Source organism: Octopus sinensis, linkage group LG11 (genome assembly GCF_006345805.1).
Source record: "Octopus sinensis linkage group LG11, ASM634580v1, whole genome shotgun sequence".
NCBI lineage: Eukaryota > Metazoa > Mollusca > Cephalopoda > Octopoda > Octopodidae > Octopus > Octopus sinensis.
Genome location: NC_043007.1, coordinates 21808706 through 21833429, shown reverse-complemented (window position 1 = coordinate 21833429; position 24724 = coordinate 21808706). Strand labels below are relative to the sequence as shown.

General features: G+C 38.6%; 1 protein-coding gene across 1 annotated transcript in view; it reads left to right on the top strand.

Annotated features, from left to right (window-relative positions):
• The window catches only part of LOC115216962 (low-density lipoprotein receptor-related protein 6), a 91916-nt gene that overhangs the window by 45461 nt on the left and 21731 nt on the right, over positions 1 to 24724 (top strand). Inside the window, exons 3-6 of the mRNA XM_029786433.2 lie at positions 13911 to 14311; positions 19214 to 19345; positions 20722 to 20922; positions 22572 to 22767. Coding sequence (XP_029642293.1) covers positions 13911 to 14311; positions 19214 to 19345; positions 20722 to 20922; positions 22572 to 22767 — 930 coding nt within the window. The remainder of the gene's footprint in view (positions 1 to 13910; positions 14312 to 19213; positions 19346 to 20721; positions 20923 to 22571; positions 22768 to 24724) is intronic.

Sequence of the window (24724 nt, the reverse complement as noted above, 5' to 3'; positions counted from 1 at the left end):
GGGGTATATAAGACAACCCCTAGTTCTGGGGTGATTTTTTTAAAAGTCCAGATACTGTCCTGTATGCCGGTATATACAGTATTTACTATCCAATGGTCACACTCTCTACATTCAAGGCTCCTAAGTTACTATACACAATCATCATGCTTTCGGCAATTAGTTTGGGGAGAGAATCCTTTTGTTGCCAACAAAAGTAATACCATATTTATTCTTGTGTATTAGTTGAGCCCCTAATCATCATCATCATCGTTTAACATCCGTTTTCCACGCTAGCACGGGTTGGACGGTTTGACCGGGGTCTGGGAAGCCAGGGGCTGCACCAGGCTCCAGTCTGATCTGGCAGAGTTTCTACAGCTGGATGCCATTCCTAACGCCAACCACTCCGCAAGTGTAGTGGGTGCTTTTTACGTGCCACCTGCACAGGTGCCAGGGGGTCTGGCATCAGCCACGATCGGTTTTAGCTTTTAACGTGCCACCGGCACGGAAGCCAGCCAAGGCGGTGCTGGCAACGGCCACGTTCGGATGGTGCTTTTTATGTGCCACCGGCACAGAAGCCAGTCGGGGCGGCGCTGGCATCTTGGTACATAATTTTTTTTAGTTTTAGTTTTGCCTTGTGTATAAGTTGCACCCTCAGTTCTTTTTTTTTCTTTTACAATTATAATCAAGTATGAAATAGTTTGAACTTTTCCCACTCAGTTGTAACTATTAAGTTTTAGTGACATTTTCTCCACTGTTAATTAGGTCAACTATTTCTAGCAAACTTTTTGGAAGTCAACAGAATTCAGTTCATAGCTGCTATTTCTGCCAACCGATCCTGTGTAACTGCCTCACTAACACCTAACTGTGGAAGCACTCCGTCAGTTACGACGACGAGGGTTCCGGTTGATCCGATCGATGGAACAGCCTGCTCGTGAAATTAACGTGTAAGTGGCTGAGCACTCCACAGACACGTGTACCCTTAACGTAGTTCTCGGGGATATTCAGCGTGACACAGAGAGTGACAAGGCTGGCCCTTTGAAATACAGGTACAACAGAAACAGGAAGTAAGAGTGAGAGTAAGTTGTGGTGAAAGAGTACAGCAGGGATCACCACCATCCCCTGCCGGAGCCTCGTGGAGCTTTAGGTGTTTTCACTCAATAAACACTCACAACTCCTGGTCTGGGAATCGAAACCGCGATCCTACGACCGCGAGTCCGCTGCCCTAACCACTGGGCCATTGCTATTATTATCAGAAAAAGTATAAAGACTTTCAAACCGACCATTCAGATTCCTCTGTGAAATGTGATACTTAATTATTCACCTTGTTTTCAATTGTTCTTGCATTATCTTGTCACATTGAGACCGATAATAATGTGATTGTTTATTTTTTTAGAATGACATTGTTGGGTAGGTCCGAGAGGCTAGATATGGCTGGTTGAATAAATCGACTCCACTATTGAAGCCTGGTACTATTTTGTTGATCTCTTTGACTGAACTGCTAAGTTATGGGCATGTAAACAAACTAACACTGGTTGTCAAATGTTGATGGTGGGCACACACAAACACACACTATATATATATATATATGTGTGTGTGTGCATGTATATGTGTGTTTGTATTCATGTGTGTATATGTGTGTTTGTATGTGTGTGTGTGTGGTGGGGTACATACACACACACACACACACTATGTATATATATATATGTGTGTGCGTGCATGTATATGCGTACATACATATGTATATGTGTATATGTATGTGTGTATGTATGCATATGTATATATGTGTATATATGTATGCACATGTGTATATATGTATGCATATGTGTGTATATATATGTGGGGTGGGGTGTACACACACACACACACACATACACACACATAGAGGCTTCCACACAATTTCGATTCACACACAAAGCATTGGGCTGCCCAAGGTTATAGCAGAAAACGTTTGCCCGAGATGTCACACAGTGGGACTGAACCCAAAACACACTTGCAAAGCAAACTTCCTTAAGCACTCAACCATGTCCATGAAAGCTCATCCTGTAAGGGTGTGTATATGGGTGGGTTGGGTTATTATATCAGTTTAAAAAAACATTTTTATTGCCAGCAAATCAGTGCAGCAAACAAAAAGCGCATTGTGCTGTTTGTTCCACCCGGGTGACACGGTCACTCCCTTATCATTCTCTCACTATTAGAAAATATAGTGAACCAGAGGTTGGTCTGTTAGAAACCTATAACAAATGAGGTGTTTTAGTAACAGTGTGTCGTAAACACCACCCCATTTTCGAGGTTAGTATATCTTGATGTTTGTCTTTATTGCACCAATCTTTTCCATTTGACCCAAATTGCTTGAGTAAATAGTTTTCCCATTGTCATGGAGGCCTTCCAAGTGGTCTTTTCTCCACTCATTCACTGAACCATTTCTCATTCCAATTCTGTCTAACCTTCCCTACTGGTGAAGGCACGTGGCCAAGTGGTTAGGGTATTTGGCTCACAGCTGTAAGGTTCTGAGTTCAATACCCACCAGTGCACTGTGTCCTTCAGCAAGACATTTTATTTCACATTGCTCCACTCCACTTAGCTAGCAAAAATGAGTTGTTTCTTATTTCTTTATTGCCCACAAGGGGCCAAACAAGGACAGACAAAGGGATGAAGTCGATTATAACGATCCCAGTGTGTAACTGGTACTTATATAATCGACCCCGAACTTTGGCTTCCATTACTCTGCAATCAAATTGTTCACTCCACTCCATTCTTGATGTTTAGAATCCGAAAAAGTTGTGAGGAAAAACTGGTGAGGCTTGCAATAAAGTTGAAAATAATTGTACCTCGACGCTGTTGACACGATGTACACTCACCCAAACTTGAGGCCCCCGGGCAACTGTCCTGTGTGCCCACCTCTCAAGGTGACACTGAACTTATTGTGCTGTTAAGGTGTGGGTGGTATTTTAATGATTTTATAATGTGCTGAGCTGGGGTGGTCTTGTGCTGATGTGCACTACACTTTTATTGCGTTAAGACATGTTGCTGTCCAATCAATTGACTGTAAATTTTTCTGATGTTGCACATCTGGCTTGGTGAGGTACTTAATTCTCATTGCACTCTGTGACCCACCTAGTGTAAGACCTACTTGATACTGCTGGTTATGAGTGAGAAAAATATTTTAGTAGCTGTGTGCCCCACCCACCCAACTACCCACTGATCATAAAACTCTGAATGTTTAGTTGTATATGGTTTTTTTTCTCTTGTTTTCTTTTTTCTTTTTCTTCTTACAAAAGGATGATCGATGTTCTGCAACACTTTCTCAAATATATACCCTCCTCCTCCTCTTCTTCATCATCATCATCATCATCATCTTAATCATTCTGTGTCCATTTTTCCATGCTTGCATGAATCAGACAGAATCTGTTGTGGCAAATTTTCTATGGTCAGGTGCCCTTCCTGTCATTGACCTTCTGTTGCCAAGCAAGGTAAATACTTCCCCAAGGCCAGATATACTTTCGCAGACTACTGGAAATGGAGGACATTGCTCGTATGACAGCAACCGTCATTTATGACTATCACACAATGTCAAGACAAGGAGACACAAACATGTGCATATTCACATGGTGCCACGCAGTGGGACTGAACCCCGGAACCATGTGGTTGATAAGCAAGCTACTTACCACACAGCCACTCCTATGTCTATCATCATCATCATCGTTTAGCGTCCACTTTCCATGCTAGCATGGGTTGGATGGTTCAACTGGGGTCTGGGAAGCCAGAAGGCTGCACCAGGCCCAGTTTGATCTGTCAATGTTTCTACGGCTGGATGCCCTTCCTAACGCCAACCACTCCATGAGTGTAGTGGGTGCTTTTTACGTGCCACCAGCACAGGTGCCAGACGAGTCTGGCAAACGGCCACGATTGGATGGTGCTTTTTACGTGCCACCGGCACGGGGGCCAGGCGAGGCTGGCAAACGGCCACGATCGGATGGTGCTTTTTATGTGCCACCAGCACTGGGGCCAGGCGAGGCTGGCAACGGCCACAAACGGATGTCGACAATAATACCAAAGTCATGTTCACTAACAGACTCCTTAAAGTTGGAGTTGTGGAGTGAGTAGGTAAATTCCAAGTTTTTACCTCTCAAAATGTATGGAGGTGCACTTGTCTGCAGCCTGCTTGAGTCACCAGTCAGTAATCTCTTACTACATTGTTTTCAAGTCAAATTGCCAGAAAGCTCTATAGCAAACAGGATTGGGGGTTTTTTTTTGTCTTTTTTGTTTTGTTTTTATCATAAAGTACAGCTTAACGTCATCTGCATGTTTTAACACATAAACATGTTTTGTGTTGGCATCAGTTTCATTAATGTATGCAACAAATAAGAGGGAACCAAGAACAGAGGCCCTGTAGGACATCAGATGTCATCTATAAGGTGCAAAATGTTATCCTGGTATTGCAACAAATGCTTTGGATTTCAACCAGTAATGTTTGCCCCATTGCAGAGAGCTTCACTCTAAGTCATTTGTATGGCACAGAATTAAAGGCTTTGGCAAAGTCAAGAGAGATGACATCCATTCATGAGCTATTGGGTTGTCCAGAAAGTTCATGCCAATTTTTAAAGGAAAGAAAAAGGTCAATAAATACTTGTCATTACATTTTTATTCAACCAAATGTTAACCATTTTGTTGCACAATGCGTCTTCATCTTTCCTTTAACTTGAAAATACCCTCTTCCCAGAATTGAGGTGATTTCATGGCAAAGAATTCATCAAGGTATCTTTTTACGTCATCCAAGGAATTGAAATTTTTACCATTAAGACTATTCTGTAGAGACCTGAATAAGTGGAAATCCGAAGGAGCAATATCTGGTGAATATGGATGGTGGGGTAACACCTCCCAGCCGAGCTGCAGCAATTTTTATCTGGTTCCCAAAGCATCAAGTGCCGAAAATAAACTTTTTTATCTTCCATTTTAAAGGGTTACAGAATTAACACAGGTTATAGGAAAACAAATCTTCTTCCATGAAAAGATAGCTTAAACTGTGTTCTAAATGGAGGTGTAGTCAAATCCTATTTTATGGACTCAACCATGTTTTAAAATAAGTCGAAAGATAAGCTACTATAAATCGGCACAAACTTTCTGGGCAACCCAATACAATCTGTGAGTTAGGTGATGTCTTCAAGAAATTTAATGAGCTGGCCACAACAGCTGGAGTTGGAGATAAATCCAAACCATAAGGGTCCAATAAGGTTATGAGGGTTCCAGAAGTTCCAAAGTATCTCTCTGACACAGGACTGTCAATATGGTCATTCAACTTGTGAAACTGACCAGACAACAACTAAGAAATGATGTACAGTCACCCTTAACACTGGCAATTTTCCACTGTTCTGAGGGGTAGCACAGTTACTCTTTACTCTTTTACTCTTTTACTTGTTTCAGTCATTTGACTGCAGCCATGCTGGAGCACCGCCTTTAGTCGAGCAACTCGACCCCGGGACTTAATTCTTTTTGTAAGCCCAGTACTTATTCTATCAGTCTCTTTTTGCCAAACCGCTAAGTGACGGGGACGTAAACACACCAGCATCGGTTGTCAAGCAATGCTAGGGGAACAAACACAAACACGCATACATATATATATACATATATACGACAGGCTTCTTTCAGTTTCCGTCTACCAAATCCACTCACAAGGCTTTGGTCGGCCTGGGGCTATAGCAGAAGACACTTGCCCAAGATGCCACGCAGTGGGACTGAACCCAGAACCATGTGGTTGGTTAGCAAGCTACTTACCACACAGCCACTCCTACGCCTATAAAGTTATTAAGGTAGTTATTTAAAAAAGTAGTGAAAGCTGGTGCAGTCGAAAGAACCTGCTGCATTTGAAAAGCAGACATGTAACACAATCAAGGGCAGGGGCCATATAGCTGCACATATGTCTGATACGGTTGAATGCTCTGTTGCACCTTCTATTACTCTCTTTTACATGATTTGAAGAGCATCCTGTTGCTCTTTCCTGTTTGGGTAGGCTGCTGCAGTCTCACCATATTGCACTTTGGGGATTTCTAATGGACTTCCATGATATGATATGCTTTGCATGCGGCTCAGATTGAATTAAGAATATACGAAGAAAAGTACCGACATATCTCTCTCTATATAAACGGCAGTTTGTCTGTCTGTGTGTCTGTCAGGTTGTACCCTCACCCTGATCACGGCTTTCAACCGATTCTGATGAAACTTGACACACACATAGCCCAATGTCATAATTCAAAACTAACGCAGCGAAAATTTTGAAAAGTTCCCTCAGTTCCGAAAAAATTCGATAAATTCGACATGGGGTCGAGAATCTAAGCTTTTTATATGCAACACATTTTCTGTCTAGGGGACACAACTCGACCTTTTTATCGCCCAAAAGGACAGCTAGGAACATCGTATACACAGAAGTATTCGAATGAAGAGAAGACATTGCAACCTACACATGCGCCTTCGTTCCCTAGAGGGAAAGGACTAGATTGGGATTAGTCGTTGCCTACTAGGGGCTCTTACGTACCCGGGCAATGCCGGGCTATGCTGCTAGTCCAGAATCATAAAATGTAAGCCAATGTGGGCGCTGTAACTCAGTACAATAGGAGTTCTAGTCATAATGAGCAGTTTGGAGATGATGGTGCATGTATACACACAACAGACTCCCACACAATTTTCATCTACCATATTCACTTACAAGGCATTGGTTCAGGGCTATAGCAGAAGACATCTGTCCAAAGTATCGTGCACTGGGACTGAACCTAAAACCACATGGTTGCAAAGTGAACCTCTTAACCACACAGCCATGCCTGCAGCCATATATTTTGCCTCCTTAAATTCCTTCCACCAATTCATTTCCTTCAATCCAATTATATCATCTGCTATCAAAATTTGCATGTAGGCGCAAGAGTGGCTGTGTGGTAAGTAGCTTGCTTACCAACCATATGATTCCGGGTTCAGTCCCACTGTGTGGCACCTTGGACAAGTGTCTTCTACTATAACCTTGGGCCAACCAAAGCCTTGTGAGTGGATTTGGTAGACAGAAATTGAAAGAAGCCCGTCGTATATATGTATATGTTTGTGTGTCTGTGTTTGTCCCCTCAACATCGCTTGACAACCGATGCTGGTGTGTTTACGTCCCCATAACTTAGCGGTTTGGCAAAAGAGACAGATAGAATAAGTACTAGGCTTACAAAGAATAAGTCCTGGGGTCGATTTGCTCAACTAAAGGCGGCGCTCCAGCATGGCTGCAGTCAAATGACTGAAACAAGTAAAAGAGTAATAATTTCAAGTACTCACTCAGTTGTGTTTTAGTTTATTATTATTATCATTATTATTATTTTTTTCTCCTTTCTCTCTGTTCTTTTCTATCTTGCAAGTTGCTTGGCAACCTCACTAGCGCTGGTACCACTTTAAAAGCATCCAGTACATTCTGTAAAGTGGTTGGCTTTAGGAAGGGCATCCAGCTGTAGAAACCATGCCAGAGCTGACACTGGGGCTTGGCACAGTCCTGCAGCTCACTGGGTCCTGTCAAACCATCCAACCCATGCCAGCATGGAAAACAGACATTCAAATGATATTGAAAATAGATTCAGTTCTCTCTAGGCTTATCGTAATGTACTTTGAGGTTATTTTCACTGGTGACTCACAATCTCAAGGCAATGATAGCTTGTCTTAAGCTACAAACACTGGTATTTTACCAGGTGTCTAACAAGGAAGAAAGCCAGCTTCATGCAAGAAGTCTGTCCTTGAAACTTATATGTTTGTGCTGTCTGCTGCTGAACGGGGAAATGCTTGAAAACCTGCTTGGGTGTTAAGCAGACAACAGCATATAACTGAAGTAGCTGCACAGAGATTGTGCATTGTATTTGCATTACGGAGGTGTCTGTGACAAAGTCATGAGAGAAAGAAGCTTATTAAGCCATTTTGTTGAGTGGTTAAACAAATACTTGCAATTAACACTGAAAAGTGGTTGCAAATATTTACATTCAACATACAGATTGATTGTATCCGAACAAACAATGAGCAAATCATCTTGATAGACGGGTAATTTCATTAAAGGAAAGTTAATTATACCAAGAGTATACTCTTTTACTCCTTTACTTGTTTCAGTCATTTGACTGTGGCCATGCTGGAGCACCGCCTTTAATCGAGCAACTCGACCCCGGGACTTATTCTTTTGTAAGCCCAGTACTTATTCTATCAGTCTCTTTTGCCGAACCGCTAAGTAACGGGGACATAAACACACCAGCAATGGTTGTCAAGCAATGCTAGGGGGACAAAGACACACATACACGCATATATATATATGTATATACATATATACGACGGACTTCTTTCAGTTTCCGTCTACCAAATCCACTCACAAGGCTTTGGTCGGCCCGAAGCTATAGTAGAAGATACTTGCCCAAGGTGCCACGCAGTGGGACTGAACCTGGAACCGTGTGGTTGGTAAACAAGCTACTTACCACACAGCCACTCCTGCGCCTGTGTTTTCTCAAATTTTTTTTTTTTTTAATTTAGTTTCAGCTCAGAGCTGCGGCCATGCTGATGCACCGCCGTTTTGTGCTACATTGTTATTACTAAGAGCCTCCTTCAATATGTGGCACTTGGTGAAGCATGGAGTTTGATATAGCTACCCTCATTTGCACCTTTTGCCGTGAAGTAGGTTCATCTGGGACTCTCAATAGGAAGAGGTCCAGCTTTGATTTAAAAACTGCTACATCTACTTTGTGCAAGTTCCTCAGACTCTTTGGGAGAATATTAAAAAGCTGTGGACCCTTGAAACCCAGGCTGTTGCAGAAGCTGGTCCTGAAGCGTGATGGCATTGCTGGGATCTTTGGCACTATGCAGTGTTGTCCCGTTCTAGCATCGGTGTAGCTTTCAATGCCAAAATTTGGCACAATTCCTTCCAGGATCTTCCAGATATATATTACTGCATACCTCTCCCGTCTTCTCTCCAGGGAGTAGAGTCTTTGCTGTTTCAACCTTTCCCAATTGTTTATGGAAACTCATCACGGGGGTTTGTTTTGAGTCGTACTTTACAGTGGATGCCTTTCCTGACATCCAAACTCCTAGAAGCTCTCTACGACACACAGATGTACGCACACAGTATAAAGATATAGGATACACTCTGTATAAAGATTAATGAAATGCGATTCTAATTTGTGCCAAGAAGAGGAATGACTGATAAAGTCTTTATTATAAGGCAATCGCAGGAAAATAAGCAGATGTCGTTTAATGGGTTTGTTGATCTGGAGAAAACTTTTGACAGGGTTTAGTCCAGGCCTGGCCAACTTGAATTATGACAAGCTGGCAGAAATGTTAGCATGCCAAATGAAATGCTTAGCGGTATTTCATCTGCTGTTACGTTCTGAGTTCAAATTCAGCCAGGGTCGACTTTGCCTTTCATCCTTTCTGGGGTTGATATAATCAACTTAATCCATTTGTCTGTCCTTGTTTTGTCTTCTCTGTGTTTAGCCCCTTGTGGGTAGTAAAGAAATAGGTATTTCATCTGCCGTTATGTTCTGAGTTCAAATTCCGCTGAGGTCGACTTAGCCTCTCATCCTTTCGGGATCGATTATATAAGTACCAGTTACACACTGGGGTCGTTATAATCGACTTCATCCCTTTGTCTGTTCTTGTTTGGCCCCTTGTGGGCAATAAAGAAATAAGAAACAACTCATTTTTGCTAGCTGTGTGGAGTGGAGCAATGTGAAATAAAATGTCTTGCTGAAGGACACAGTGCACTGGTGGGTATTGAACTCAGAACCTTACAGCTGTGAGCCAAATACCCTAACCACTTGGCCACATGCCTTCACCAGTAGGGAAGGTTAGACAGAATTGGAACGAGAAATGGTTCAGTGAATGAGTGGAGAATTACTGAGAGAGAGTGAAAGAGTAAGAGGAAGACCGTGAATTGCAGAGAATGATGGGAATAATGGATGCTGTGAAGACAAATTAGATGAAATGACTGGGTCATGGGCTGACGAAGGATGGAATTGATTGTGTGAGAAGATTAGTAGGAATGACTGTGGGAAGAATTCGAAGCAGAAGGCCAAGAAAACATGGCTAAAGATGATGGAGGAGCAAATGAGGGCAAGGCAGGGAGATTGATGAGAAGGATGAGAGGGGATAGGTCAAGACGAGGGGAAGTGTCATGGGGTCCCCCGCAGAGCTAACCCTTGACTTATTAGGGGAAAAATAAGCTTAAAATGCTTCGTGTAATTCCTTATGGAAATTGAGCTCTGTAAGTATTAATTCGAAATAATCGTTTGTCAGATGTCAAAACTGCAGCAAAGTAAAATGTACCAGTTCCATGTGAAGAGAGGCTGATTCGTACTGCGTATATGATTACATATATTTGTATATATAAATATATGTACGTATACACATACACACTTACTCATTCATATATACATATATATATACATACATATATATATGTATATATATATACATATAATATGTATATATATACATATATATATGTATATATATATATATATGTATATATATATGCATATATATATATATATATATGTATATATATATGTATATATATATGTATAATATATATATATATATGTATACATATATATATATATATGTATATATATGTATATACATGTATACATATATATATATATATGTATATATATGTATATACATGTATATATGTATATATATATGTATACATATATATATATATATGTATATATATGTATATACATGTATACATATATATATATATGTATATATATGTATATACATGTATACATATATATATATATGTATATATATGTATATATGTATACATATATATATATATGTATATATGTATATACATGTATACATATATATATATGTATATATGTATATACATGTATACATATATATATATATAAAATATTATTTGAGACAAACCACTATTTTGCAAAAACAAACAAGGAAAGACTTAATCAATACATAAAATTAATAAATAGTCAAAAACCGCACTACAATCGTTTCTTGTCTGATCGACAATCTTCAGGTGGATTCAATAATCAGTTACAAAACTGAATTATTGGAAGTCCACCTGAAGATTGTCGATCAAGACAAGAAACGATTGTAGTGGCGGTTTTTTGACTATATTAAATTTATGTATTGATTAAGTCTTTCCTTGTTTGTTTTGCAAATAGTGGTTTTGTCTCAAATAATATTTTATAATATTTTACTATAAAATTGATTTATCCTAAATCTGATTTTTTTCCTGTAAATTGGATATATTCCCTAATATTTATTATTTATATATATATATATATATATGTATACATATATACATATATATATATATATACATATTATATATACATATATACATATATATATATATATATATATATATATATATATACATATATACATATATATATATATATATATATATACATATATATATATATATATATACATATATACATATATATATATATATATACATATACATATATATATATATATACATATATATATATATATATACATATATACATATACATATATATATATATATATCATATATATATATACATATATATATATACATATATATATATATACATATATATATATATATATGTGTGTGTATATATATATATATATAATATATATATATACACACATACATGAATATGCATGTGTGTGTGCATTTGTGGTGCAGTGCCAGTAGTTGTGTCTCTGTGTATTTAAAGATTCTGCAAGGTCATTTTTCATGCAAAAATCTGACTCCAAAAGAGCTTAATTTTCTATTTCTCATTGCTTCCATTTTATTTTAATCACATCCTTATACAACTAGCAACTAATGTAATGCAATATTTTAACTAGCAGCTCATGTTATGTAATATATATAACTTTCAGTTCATGTTATGTAATATTTGTAACTAATCACTTATATAACATTTGTAAGAACAATTAACTAGAATTATATAAATTTTTCTACAAATCTCTAAGAGTGTTTGAGAAGATTTTTTTAAGAATTTGTTTATTAATCTTTTTATTTTCCTGTTCAGTAATCGTTTTTAACCGTTTTGTTACCATGCTTCTGTTGAAAGACACTGCCTTTGTCTCAAATCATTTTGAAAATGATAAAAAAATTTAGCAAGAGTAGCTGTGTGGTAAGTAGCTTGCTTACCAACCATATGGTTCCGGGTTCAGTCCCACTGCGTGGCACCTTGGGCAAGTGTCTTCTGCTATGATCTTGGGCTGACCAGAGCCTTGTGAGTGGATTTGGTAGACAGAAACTCAAAGAAGCCTGTCGTATATGTGTGTGTGTGTGTGTGTGTATATATATATATATATATATATATATATATTATGTGATCACGTGACCAACCAGGTTATCAGATATTGCTACACATCGCTGGTCACAATGTGCTTCACATTCTTTTAGCCACCCCGCTGAAAGAGTGAGAGAAAGTTGTGGCGTAAGAGTACAGAAGGAATCGCCACCACCCCCTGCCCGAGCAATGTGGAACTTTTAGGTGTTTTCGTTCATTAAACACTCACAGCGCCCAGTGGGCCATTGCGCCTCCACATGTATGTATGTATGTGTGTGTTTGTGTGTCTGTTCCCCCCAGCATCACTTGACAACCGATGCTGGTGTGTTTATACCCCCGTAACTTAGTATTTCGGCAAAAGAGACACTAGGCTTACAAAGATTAGTTCCTGAGGTCGATTTGCTCGACTAAAGGCGGTGCTCCAGCATGGCCACAGTCAAATGTAAAAGTGTAAAAGAGAGAGTAAAGAGTAAAGTAACTTTATCATTATTTACCTGGTGTTTGGAACATAAATCAACAGGAAATTTTCAAAGATGGTTTTTAGATCACTTTAACCCTTTCGTTACTGTATTTATTTTGAGATGCTCTGCGTTTCTTTCAATTAATTTTAAATATAACAAAGAATTTAGTAAAATAACTTAGTTATCATTCAGCTAGTGTTAGGAACATAAATCTTTATATATATAAAGCTGAAGTTGTCTGTGTGTGGCAGGTTTGGTAGCCTTCAACTAACACTATCTCCTCTGAGACCCTGCGGCGCAAGTTGACCAAAATTGAAAGTATGATAGAAGAAGGCTTGCTCTTCCTTTTGTAGGAGATAAAATTTAAATCGGACCATGTTAAGACCAAAAATTATTTACATAAAAAAGGTGCTTTTTTTCTTTGAAAATTCCTATTTTTTTAATGATTATTTTGACTGCTTGTGTCACCACTTTTTTTGTGTATTTCATCCAGAAAAATGTTCACTTAAAGAGAATAACAAGCTACATAATGCAAAATTTTTACTTTTCAAAAATTCCAATTCTAAAGGGTCAAAACAAACCCGAGCAATGCCGGGCGATACTGCTAGTTGTGACTAAAGTTTGATGGAAAATTTTAATTCAAAACTTACAAAATCAAGACATTTGTACTACAGAGCCAGAAGCAGTTTCAGCCAGGTTATTATTGGAAAGGTTAAACATGAAGTTTGTATCATTGAAACAGAGGTGGTCCAGGGTGGGTTGGTAACAAAAGGGTTAACTTGTATTTTATATATTTTAACTTCTAATTTGTATATTTTTATATATTTGTATTTTACATAAATGTGAAACAAGGTGGAAAAAAGAGTACTCAAATACCAGTGGTAGAGTAATATGCTTTATTTAAAGCAGCAGAAAATTCAACAACACCTGTTACTCTGAGTTTCCCGTTGCTGTTCTAGCAAAAACTGTCCGATGAACGGCAACGGGAAACTCAGAGTAACAGGTTTTGTTGAATTTTCTACTGCTTTAAATAAAGTATATTTGTATTTTATATATTTTAACTTCTAATTTGTATATTTTTATATATTTTTATATATTTGTATTTTATATATTTTAACTTCTAATTTGTATATTTTTATATATTTTACAGTTATATGTACTGGACGGACTGGGGCGAGCGGCCTAAAATTGAACGTGCTGGAATGGATGGAAATAAATTAAATCGTTCTGTGATAATAAGTGAAGATATCCACTGGCCAAATGGCTTGACTTTAGACTATGATGATTCCAAAATTTATTGGGCTGATGCCAAACTCAATTTTATTCATAGTTGCAATTTTGACGGATCTGACCGCAGGCCAGTTGTAGAAGGTTCGTTACCTCATCCTTTTGCATTGACACTCTTTGAAGAAACACTTTTTTGGACAGATTGGCACACCCGTGCCATTTATTCATGTGATAAGAGAACTGGAAGTAATAAGGAGGTGGTACACAGTGATATCTTCTCGCCAATGGATATTCATGTCTACACTGCCAAGAGACAGCCTAGCAGTGAGTAGCAAATTGTTACCATTCTGTAGAGAAATTGCTTGTTTATCATGACAATTATTTTCATGTTTTTGTTTGTTTTTTTTTGTTTATTTTTTTTTTGTCACCATGGTTACTTGTATATTGAATTTACTTTTGCTTTTATGTATCTTTTATCTTTTGCTTATTTCAGTCATTTGACTGTGGCCATGCTGGGGCACTGCCTCGAAGAACTTTCAGTCGAATGAATTGATCCCAGTACTTTTTTGTTTTTTTTGAAAACCTAGTATTCTCTCTCTTTTGCTGGACTCCTAAGTTAAAGGGACGTAAACACACCAACACCAGTTGTGAAGCGGTGGTAGGGGACAAACGCACACATACACATACCATGGGCTTTTTTTCAGTTTCCGTTAACCAAATCCATTCACAAGGCTTTGGTTGGCCTGAGGCTATATTAGAAGACACTTGCCCCAGGTACCACGCAGTGGGACTGAACTCAGAACCTTGTGGTCATTTGTCATCAACTCTGTGTGACTCAACACCCAAAGATCATATTTCACCACCTCATCCCACATATTCCTGGGGTCTACATCCTCCACAATTAGAGATCGGCACTTCTTTACGCAGCTGTCCTCATCCATACACATCACATGGCCATACAAGCACAGTCTTCTTTCATTTGTTTATATAGGTGCAGAAGTAGCTGTGTGGTAAGTAGCTTGCTTACCAGCTACATGGTTCCGGTTTCAGTCCCACTGCGTGGTACCTTGGGCATTTCAGTCTTCTGCGAAAACACGTCTAGCCATGTGGAAATATTGCCGTGCTTGGAAATAGGTGAGGCTTGGTGCCAAGAAGGGCATCTGACCATAGAAAATCTGACTCAATGAATTCCATTTGACCCATGCAAGTATGGGAAATTGGATATGAAAATGATGATAATGTGTGTGTGTGTGTGTGTGTGTGTGTGTATGCATGTGTGTGTGTGTGTGTGCATATTTCAAATATGTCTGTTACACCTGGGTAGTGGGCATAATCCATCACCTGGTTTGAGGATACTTTCCTCTCTTCCTTTTCCAGTCTTAGAGGATTTATAAAGGTCAAGGGCATTGCCTTCTCCCTTAATGAAAAGAGTAAAAAAAATTGTTCCTTTCAGTCAATCACTTGGCATGTAGCATTGGTATTATTTACATTCAACGGATATTTATCCTCATCTTGTTTGTTGTTAACACAACGTTTCGGCTGATGTACTCTCCAGCCTTCATCAGGTGTCTTGGGGAAATTTCGAACCTGGTTTCTCATTCCTAAGGTATTTTTTAATGTTCAGGTCACTGCTTGGAATCATATGCCCACGGGCATATGGCGTAGTGGTTAAGAGCACGGGCTACTAACCCCAAGATTCCGAGTTCGATTCCAAGCAGTGACCTGAACACTAACAACAACAATAATAATAATACTAACAATAACATTGAAAAATACCTTAGGAATGAGAATCCAGGTTTGAAATTTCCCAAAGACACCTGATGAAGGCTGGAGAGTACATCAGCCAAAACGTTGTGTTAACAACAAACAAGATGAGGACAAATATCCATCTAATGTAAATAATGTAGCATTGCTGTCTGGAAAAGTTGGGTTTCTTGTTAGAAAAAACTTGCATGCAATAGAGTTCCCTAATTAATAGAAACTGTGGTTGTTCTTGATCTTTTACTTGTTTAGATCATTAGACTGTGCCCATGCTGGGGCACTGCCTTCCGAAATTGTAGTTGAACGAATCAACTCCAGTACTTTTTGTTTAAGCCAGCTGCTTATTCTGTCAGTCTCTTTAGCTGAACCACTAAGTTATGGAGGACGTAAATGCACCAACACCAGTTGTCAAGCAGTGGTGGAGGACACACATACACGTGTGTGTGTGTGTGTGAAGGTGCATGGCATAGTGGTTTGGGTATTCGACCCATGATCATAAGGTCATGAGTTCAATTCCCGGCAGCACGTTGTCTCCTTGAGCAAGGCACTTTATTTCCCGTTGCTCGAATCCACTCAGCTGGCAAAAATGGGTCGTATTTGTAATTCCAAGGGCTGTCCTTGTCACATTCTTTGTCACACTGAATCTCCCTTAGAACAACGTTAAGGGTACACATGTCTGTGGAGTACTCAGCCACTTGCACATTACTTTCATGAACAGGGTGTTCTGTCGATCGGATCAACTGGGACCTTCGCCGTCATAGATGACAGTGCCACGTTATATATACGACGGGCTTCTTTCAGTTTCCGTCTACCAAATACACTCACAAGGCTTTGGCTGGCCCAAGGTTATAGAAGAAGACACTTACCCTAGGTTCCACGCAGTGGGACTGAACCCAGAACTATGTGGTTGGTAAGCAATCTTCTTACCATACAACTACTCCTGCACCTATGTGTGTCAACCTGTTCAGTGTGTTTTCAGGCAATGAGTTTTATGTAGGTCCTGTAAGTTTTTGATAGAATTAAGGAAATTTGTTATAAGCTGTGTGATGGAAGCATTCCGTCGGTTACGACGACGAGGGTTCCGGTTGATCCGATCAACGGAACAGCCTGCTCGTGAAATTAACGTGAAAGTGGCTGAGCACTCCACAGACACGTGCACCCTTAACGTAGTTCTCGGGGATATTCAGCGTGACACAGAGAGTGACAAGGCCAGCCCTTTGAAATACAGGTACAACAGAAACAGGAAGTAAGAGTGAGAGAAAGTTGTGGTGAAAGAGTACAGCAGGGATCACCACCATCCCCTGCCGGAGCCTCGTGGAGCTTTTAGGTGTTTTCGCTCAATAAACACTCACAATGCCCGGTCTGGGAATCGAAACCGCAATCCTACGACCGCGAGTCCGCTGCCCTAACCACTGAGCCATTGCGCCTCCACTCATAAGCTGTGTAAGATGTTCTTGACTACAGTCCCAAATCAGGGGCATGGGAAATGTTTTTAGTGTTGATTTACAAAATTAAGCTTCCTTGGCTGTGATTTGTTCAGTTTGACCCCATGGTGTCAACGACTATTTAAAAATAGATTTATTTGTTTATCTCAGGGTTTAAGATTTGAAACCCAATACCCTGGTAACCGAGATAATAAAGATTTGCAGAGATGTATAAGTATTAGATTAATAACTCAGATATCTTAGGAATACACTCTCTGGTTTATGTAGTCTTTGTAAACCAGCTTGTAGGCTGAACATTTTGGCATGAAATCTCTCCTTAATGATTCATTTAAGTTTGGTACTTATGAAAATGGGAGTTTACAAAGTTTTGGGTTGTCAGATAAATTTGTTGATTTTTATTTTTTCTACTTGGTATTCCAACATTATACATCTGAAAAAAAGTAACATTTATTACAAAGCAACGAAAATATTTTGACAAATTAAATTTAAATGTTGAAGTGAATCTAACGGTTTTGTGCGTTTCTTAAATGGCTTATAAACACCTTCCACGCTGCAATTGTTACATATATATATATATATATGTATATATATATAGATATGTTCCTTCCTGTGGAAGAGCATAGGCTTGAAGCATTAAAGACTTTTTCACTTCCCGACTGTTATACTAATACATCTGTTTGTTGTCTACACCATCTGCTTCGTCTTTTGTTTTTTGTGAATTCTCCCCGACCCCTATATAAATATATATATATATATATATGGTTGTTATATATTTTTGACAGAGGTGTTGTCCAGAGGTATTATTGAGGTCCTTTTATTATTGTTAATATGGACAAAGGCTTATGTCTTTTCTATAGTTTAATGTTCCTGTTTACATTTCATCATTATCATCATCATCATCATCATTTAACGTCCTTTTTCCATGCTAGCATGGGTTGGACGGTTCGACCGGGCTCTGAGAAGCCAGGAGGCTGCACCGGGCTCCAGTCTGATCTGGCAGTGTTTCATGTCACCAACACGGATGCCAGTCAGGCGGCGCTGGCATCTTCCACGTTCAGACAGTGCTTTTAACGAGTCACCGGCACACTAGCTTAACTACAATTTCCATTTGATTTTCATTTTGATGTTGGTGTTTGATTTTCATTTTGATATGTGTTGGTTAACCTGTGAAGATGCATGGCCTGGTGGTTTAGGTGTTGCACTGTGAGAGCATTCGAGTTTATTTCAGATACTCTCATTTTAAAAATCATCTCTGGCTAATCTCAATAGAGAACGTTGGTGTTGCCTTGGTGGTGGTTTGCACTCTCTGGGTGCTCTTGTTAAATGTTGCTTTCACTACATTTCAGCTGTTGTATACTCCAGCCTTCTTCAGGTGTCTTTTGTTGAACTCAGTCGTTGTATCAGAATTTTAAACCTAACCTTTTATTCGATCCATGGGGACATACACTGTTCTCATTCCACTCTCTGCATTTCATGGCATCTTTTGCTTCAGTTGAGTCTGTGAATTACCTTAGTATGAATAATATAAACAGGATATTCTGTTGTGTCTGGGGAGAGTCATTTTCTTTTTGTGCCTTATAATGTAACACACTCACCGGTAAAATTTCCACTTTTTTTCTTATTTTTATTGTCTTAAAATTTTTGTTGCATCTTGCAACCTTTTCAATAGTTTTGACTCAAAACTATTGAAAAGGTTGCAAGATGCAACAAAAATTTTAAGACAATAAAAATAAGAAAAAAAGTGGAAATTTTACCGGTGAGTGTGTTATAAGGCACAAAAAGAAAATGACTCTCCCCAGACACAACAGAATATGCTTCAACACACGAACTCATATAAAGAATCTTGCAAACCAAATCCAAAAACGAAATATAAACAGGATACATAACACATAAACACTGTTTTATAACATTTATTTGACACATATGTATGTTATTTTACATTTTTTTTTTTTTTTGCAAAAATGAATTTTTGTATTTTTTGCCATTTTTTAAAAACGATTTTTTCTTTCCAATTAACCAGAAACAAATCCATGCGGTCAGAATAATGGCGGATGTTCTCACCTGTGTCTAATGTCTCCTCAAGCACCTTTTTACTCTTGTGCATGTCCGACGGGAATTCGTATTCATGAAAACGGCCAAACTTGTCCTGGCAGTGAGTTTTATTTTGATGATGTACAATCTATGTATATAGTTTGTAATTGTATTTTCTATTGATTAATTAATTAATCAATCAATCAATTAATTAACACATGCTAGTATTTATTTACAGAGATACTTGTTTGTATAGTTTACGGTATGAAAGTCTTTTGCCACAACTTTGTTTCAACATACAATTTTAAATAATTGGTGAATATTTACTAGAAATTCAGTGATACCTCGCTTTATGAGTTTAATTCGTCCCATGACCGAGCTTATCTTACGACTTACTCGTTTTTACAAATCAGTTTTCCTCATTGAAATTAACTAAAATGTAATTAATCTGTTCCAGCCCACCAAAACCACTTGAAAATAAATTTTTATGGGTTTTAAAACAGAAAAGGTGTAGTTACAAATAAAATGACAATTATAAAAAGAGAATGCAAAAGAAATATATAAACTGGTTTTATTAACTGAATTACTTTGGGGATGGGACCTGCGTCGCCTTACTGGCACTTGTACTGGTGGCACGTGAAAAACATTTGCTCCTGTGCAGGTGGCACATAAAAAGCACCATTTGAGCATGGCTGTTGCCAGTACCACTTGACTGGCCCTCGTGCCGGTGGCATGTAAAAGCACCACTACACTCTCGGAGTGGGGTTGGCGTTAGGAAGGGCATCCAGCTGTAGAAACTTGCCAGATCAGATTGGAGCCTGGTGCAGCCATCTGGTTCGCCAGACCTCAGTCAAATTGTCCAACCCATGCTAGCATGGAAAGCGGACGTTAAACGATGATGATGATTATGATGATGATGGGACAATTTGTGTGTTCGTACTGTGGATTTCCGCTTGTACTTCAAGACAAAAATTCACAAGTCTCGGCTCGTACAGCAAATTACTCGTACAATAGCACACTCGTACTGCGAGGTTCTACTGTAATTCTATTTTATAGTTACTCTTACTCTTTTACTTGTTTCAGTCATTTGACTGCGGCCGTGCTGGAGCACTGCCTTTTAGTCGAGCAAATCGACCCCCAGGATTTATTCTTCGGAAGCCTAGTACTTGTTGTATCGGTCTCTTTTGCCGAACCGCTAAGTTACGGGGACGTAAACACACCAGCATTAGTTGTCAAGCGATGTTGTTGGGGTGCAAGCACAGACACACAAACACACATATACATACATATATATACATATATACGACAGGCTTCTTTCAGTTTCCGTCTACCAAATCCACTCACAAGGCATTGGTCAGCCTGGGGCTATAGCAGAAGACACTTGCCCAAGATGCCACGCAGTGTCAATAAACTTTAGTAAATTACTATTAAATTTAATGAGAAGCTGACATTTTGTATATCCATTCTAATTGTATGAATTTTGCATTGATGTTTTAGGTCCTAAGGAAATTCTTCTTCTGGCTCGAAGATCTGATTTGCGTCGAATATCCCTGGATACTCCTGACTACACTGATGTGATTCTTCAGCTAAATGACATCCAACACACCATTGCCATAGACTATGACCCCGTTGAGGACTACGTTTACTGGACTGATGATAATATACATCTCATTCGACGAGCTCACATGGATGGATCTGGTTAGTATTATTATTATTATTATTAGTTATTATTATGTTTAAGCTGGCAGAACTGTTAGCATGCCGGGTAAAATGCTTAGCAGTATTTTGTCCATCCTTACATTCTGAGTTCAAATTCTACTACGGTCGACTTTGCCTTTCATCCTTTCGAAGTGTGAAATATTGTCTGGCCGTGAAGAAATATTCCCTTGCTGGGAAACAGGAAGGGTAGCTGACTGTAGAAAATTTGCTTTGGTAAACTCTATCCCTCCCATGCAAGCATCTAAAACATGGACCTTAAAACAATGATGGGTGAGAGGCAAATTTTAGCCAACTTTAAAAAGCATTTGATGATGAAATTAATTAATTGCAATTAATTGATGACAATATCAAGTTAAAAAGGTAATTAGTTGGGGGGGGGGGTTCATCATAATTCTGCAAATAATTGAATATATTCATTGAAGAACAGTTGTGAGATCTTTTTATTAAGGCTTATATATTTTTATATCACAATGAATAGTTCTATCTTCTGTTGGTTTCAAATTTTGGCTGAAGGCCACAAATTTCAGGTGAGTGGTTAAGTCGATTACATCGACCCTGTTGCTCTTCTGGTACTTATTTTATCGACCCTGAAAGTATGAAAGTCAAAGTCGACCCCTGCTGAATTTGGACTCGGAATATACTTCTGTTTTACATTTGAAAGTTATTTTTGCCGTCTCTTTTATGAATGCTCAGTTGTTTACCAAGGGAGGTAATCCGTAAATCTGTGCGCGCATGCGTGTGTGTATAGGCAGGTAGATAGGTAGTTTGGTAGATGAATAGTTAGATTGATTTCACTCAGTTAATTGTACTTATCCACGATAAGAAAGAACTCAATGCTACAAAAAAGAGTAGGTATATGTGGTGTTTATTGTCTTAGAACATGATGTCTCATAGATGATGTGTGTGGGGTGTATACACAATGGAATATAAGAAAAATATGCTTGAAATTCAATCAATTTTATCTTTTATTTATAGTGTTTAAACCGGCCATATCTGGCCCAAATATTCTATATATTTTATATTCAAACTGGCCATATCTAGCCTCTCACACCTAACCTATAGTGACACTCTAAAAATAAACAATCATATCGTTGAAACCTCAAAGCTATAACATAATGCATGATTAATTCAAAACAATTTGAGTGAAAAAGTATTACATTTAATAGAGAAATTTGAACACCAAAGGGTTAAACAATTGTAGCATAGAAGGTGTTTACAAGCCATAGAAATACACACAAAAACCATTAGATTCACTTCAAAATTTAAATTTAATTTGTGTCAAAATATTTTTGTCGCTTTGAAACCACAAAATTCTGTTCTGCATTTTGTCAGTGAACAGGTTGCAGTTTCAAAGCAACAGAAATATTTTGACGCAAATTAAATTTAAATGTTGAAGTGAATCTTAACGGTTTTTGTGTGTTTTTATATGGCTTGTAAACACCTATGCTGCAATTGTTTTGTTTTTTTTCAGCACACGATCTCAGATCAAGTCACTTGCTATGCAAGTACATCTCCGTAATATTTGTTTTATTTATTTCTCATTAAACTACATTAATGTCCTTTTATTAAATCTTTATTAATTTCTTTTTTTGTTGTTTGCTAATACAAAATTCTTGTGTATCAAACAGGTCAAGAAATAGTGGTCAGCACTGAAGTGAAACATCCTGACGGTGTGGCAGTTGATTGGATAGGGCGTAATTTGTACTGGACTGATACAGGGACAGATCGTATTGAAGTTTGCCGCTTGAATGGAACATCGCGCAAGGTGCTTATATCAGAAGGACTGGCTGAACCGAGAGCTATTTGTCTTGATCCCATTCGAGGGTAAATAGAAACTTTGATTTATGTGTCAACTGTTTAGCCTTTACCACAATTTTAAAACAATTATCCTTCATTTTACTCTTTACTCTTTTACTTGTTTCAGTCATTTGACTGTGGCCATGCTGGAGCACTGCCTTTTAGTCGAGCAAATCGACCCCAGGACTTATTCTTCGGAAGCCTAGTACTTATTCTATCGGTCTCTTTTGCCAAACCGCTAAGTTATGGGGACGTAAACACACCAGCATTGGTTGTCAAGCGATGTTGTTGGGGTGCAAACGCAGACACACAAACACATACATATACATATATACGACAGGCTTCTTTCAGTTTCCGTCTACCAAATCCACTCACAAGGCTTTAGTCAGCCCAAGGCTATATTGGAAGACACTTGCCGAAGGTGCCATGCAGTGGGACTGAACCTGGAACCATGTGGTTGGTAAGCAAGCTACTTACCACACAGCCATTCCTGCGCCATTTTGTTCATGAAATTTCTTTAACTTTTTAGCTTTCAGATTCCTCTGTCAAATGTAATACTTATTTATTCACATTATTTTGAATTAATCATGCATTATTTTGCAGCTTTGACATTTTCATGAGGTGATTGTTTATTTGTAAAATGACACTGTAGGATAGGTGTAAAAGGCCAGATCTGAGCTGTTTGAAGATAAAACAAGTAGAATATTTTGGTCAGACATGGACAGTTTAAATGCCATATGGGTTAAATTGACCATACCAGGTGCAAATATTTTACTTGTTTTATGTTCAAACTGGCCATATCTGGCCTCTCACACCTACCCTACAATGTCATTCTAAAAGTGTATATTCACATTGTAGAAGTTTTGAAGCTACAAGATAATGCATGATTAATTCAAAACAATGTGAATAAATGTTACATTTTACACAGTTATCTGAATGCTAAAGCATTAATTACTAGAAATTCTTTAGCAATTTGATTAAAAAGTGTTCACCACTGTTGGGGTGGGTTCTGTCTCCCTCTGATTTATACATGCTGCTAGTAAACTGTACATCCATAAGAGATATTATTTCTGGATGGCTACTGCAGAAAATGTTTGCCTATAACAATGTACTTACAATGAATGATACATAAATGACTAGGAATTACAACCGTGTTTCGTGGTCTGCTACCACAACAGCTCCTTTATAGGATCTAGTTAGCTCAAGACATCATCAGGAGGAACCACGTCCGTTTTCGGCCCCTACTCCTCTACTGTTTTTGGCCCCTACTCCTCTACCGTTTTGACGTGGCGTCCCCCCCCCTTTCGGAGGTGTCTTCAGCTCTGGTGTTGGGTGCATGTCTTCTTTCTTCTTCTTTCTTCTGTTCCCTGCCCTCTTCAATGTATCGTCAGCGAGTGTCAGCCGATGACTGACTGTCTTGTCAAATTTTTCTCTTTAAATACCTGCTGCATAGGCTCCAGCAGGCAGCCCCAGCAAGTTGTCACGTGACTCTGTCCCACCTTAACTGACTAGTGAAGGCGCGTAGTTTTAGCCCACGCTTTTTCTCAAATCTAATGCTTCTTCTGTTGCCTACAATGGACTTTTATTCAGCTGTGTAGCTACTAGCAACACCAATGATTTCTTTTCATTGTATGTATATATCTTTGGTGAGAGATTTCACTAAAGAATCCTGTCAGAGGATATGTGTTATTGATAATGCCTAACAAGGCTGAAATGCATCTAACATTATCATTTGCTGCTGCTGGGATGAGTTCAGCCTCCCTCTGATACGAGGGGGAGCTGGAAAGTTCCTGGCTTTGCATAAAGAAAATACAGGAAGATCAGTTAATTATGATTTTATTCAGCATATTCCCCTCTTAGATTCACATACTTATTACTTACTTGTACTTGTGGCAACATTCACCCTGGGCGGGTTGAGTCGGCTTCTTCTACCATGGAAGAAGTTTCGTGGGAATATGTGGATTTAACAAGCAGGCCCCAACAA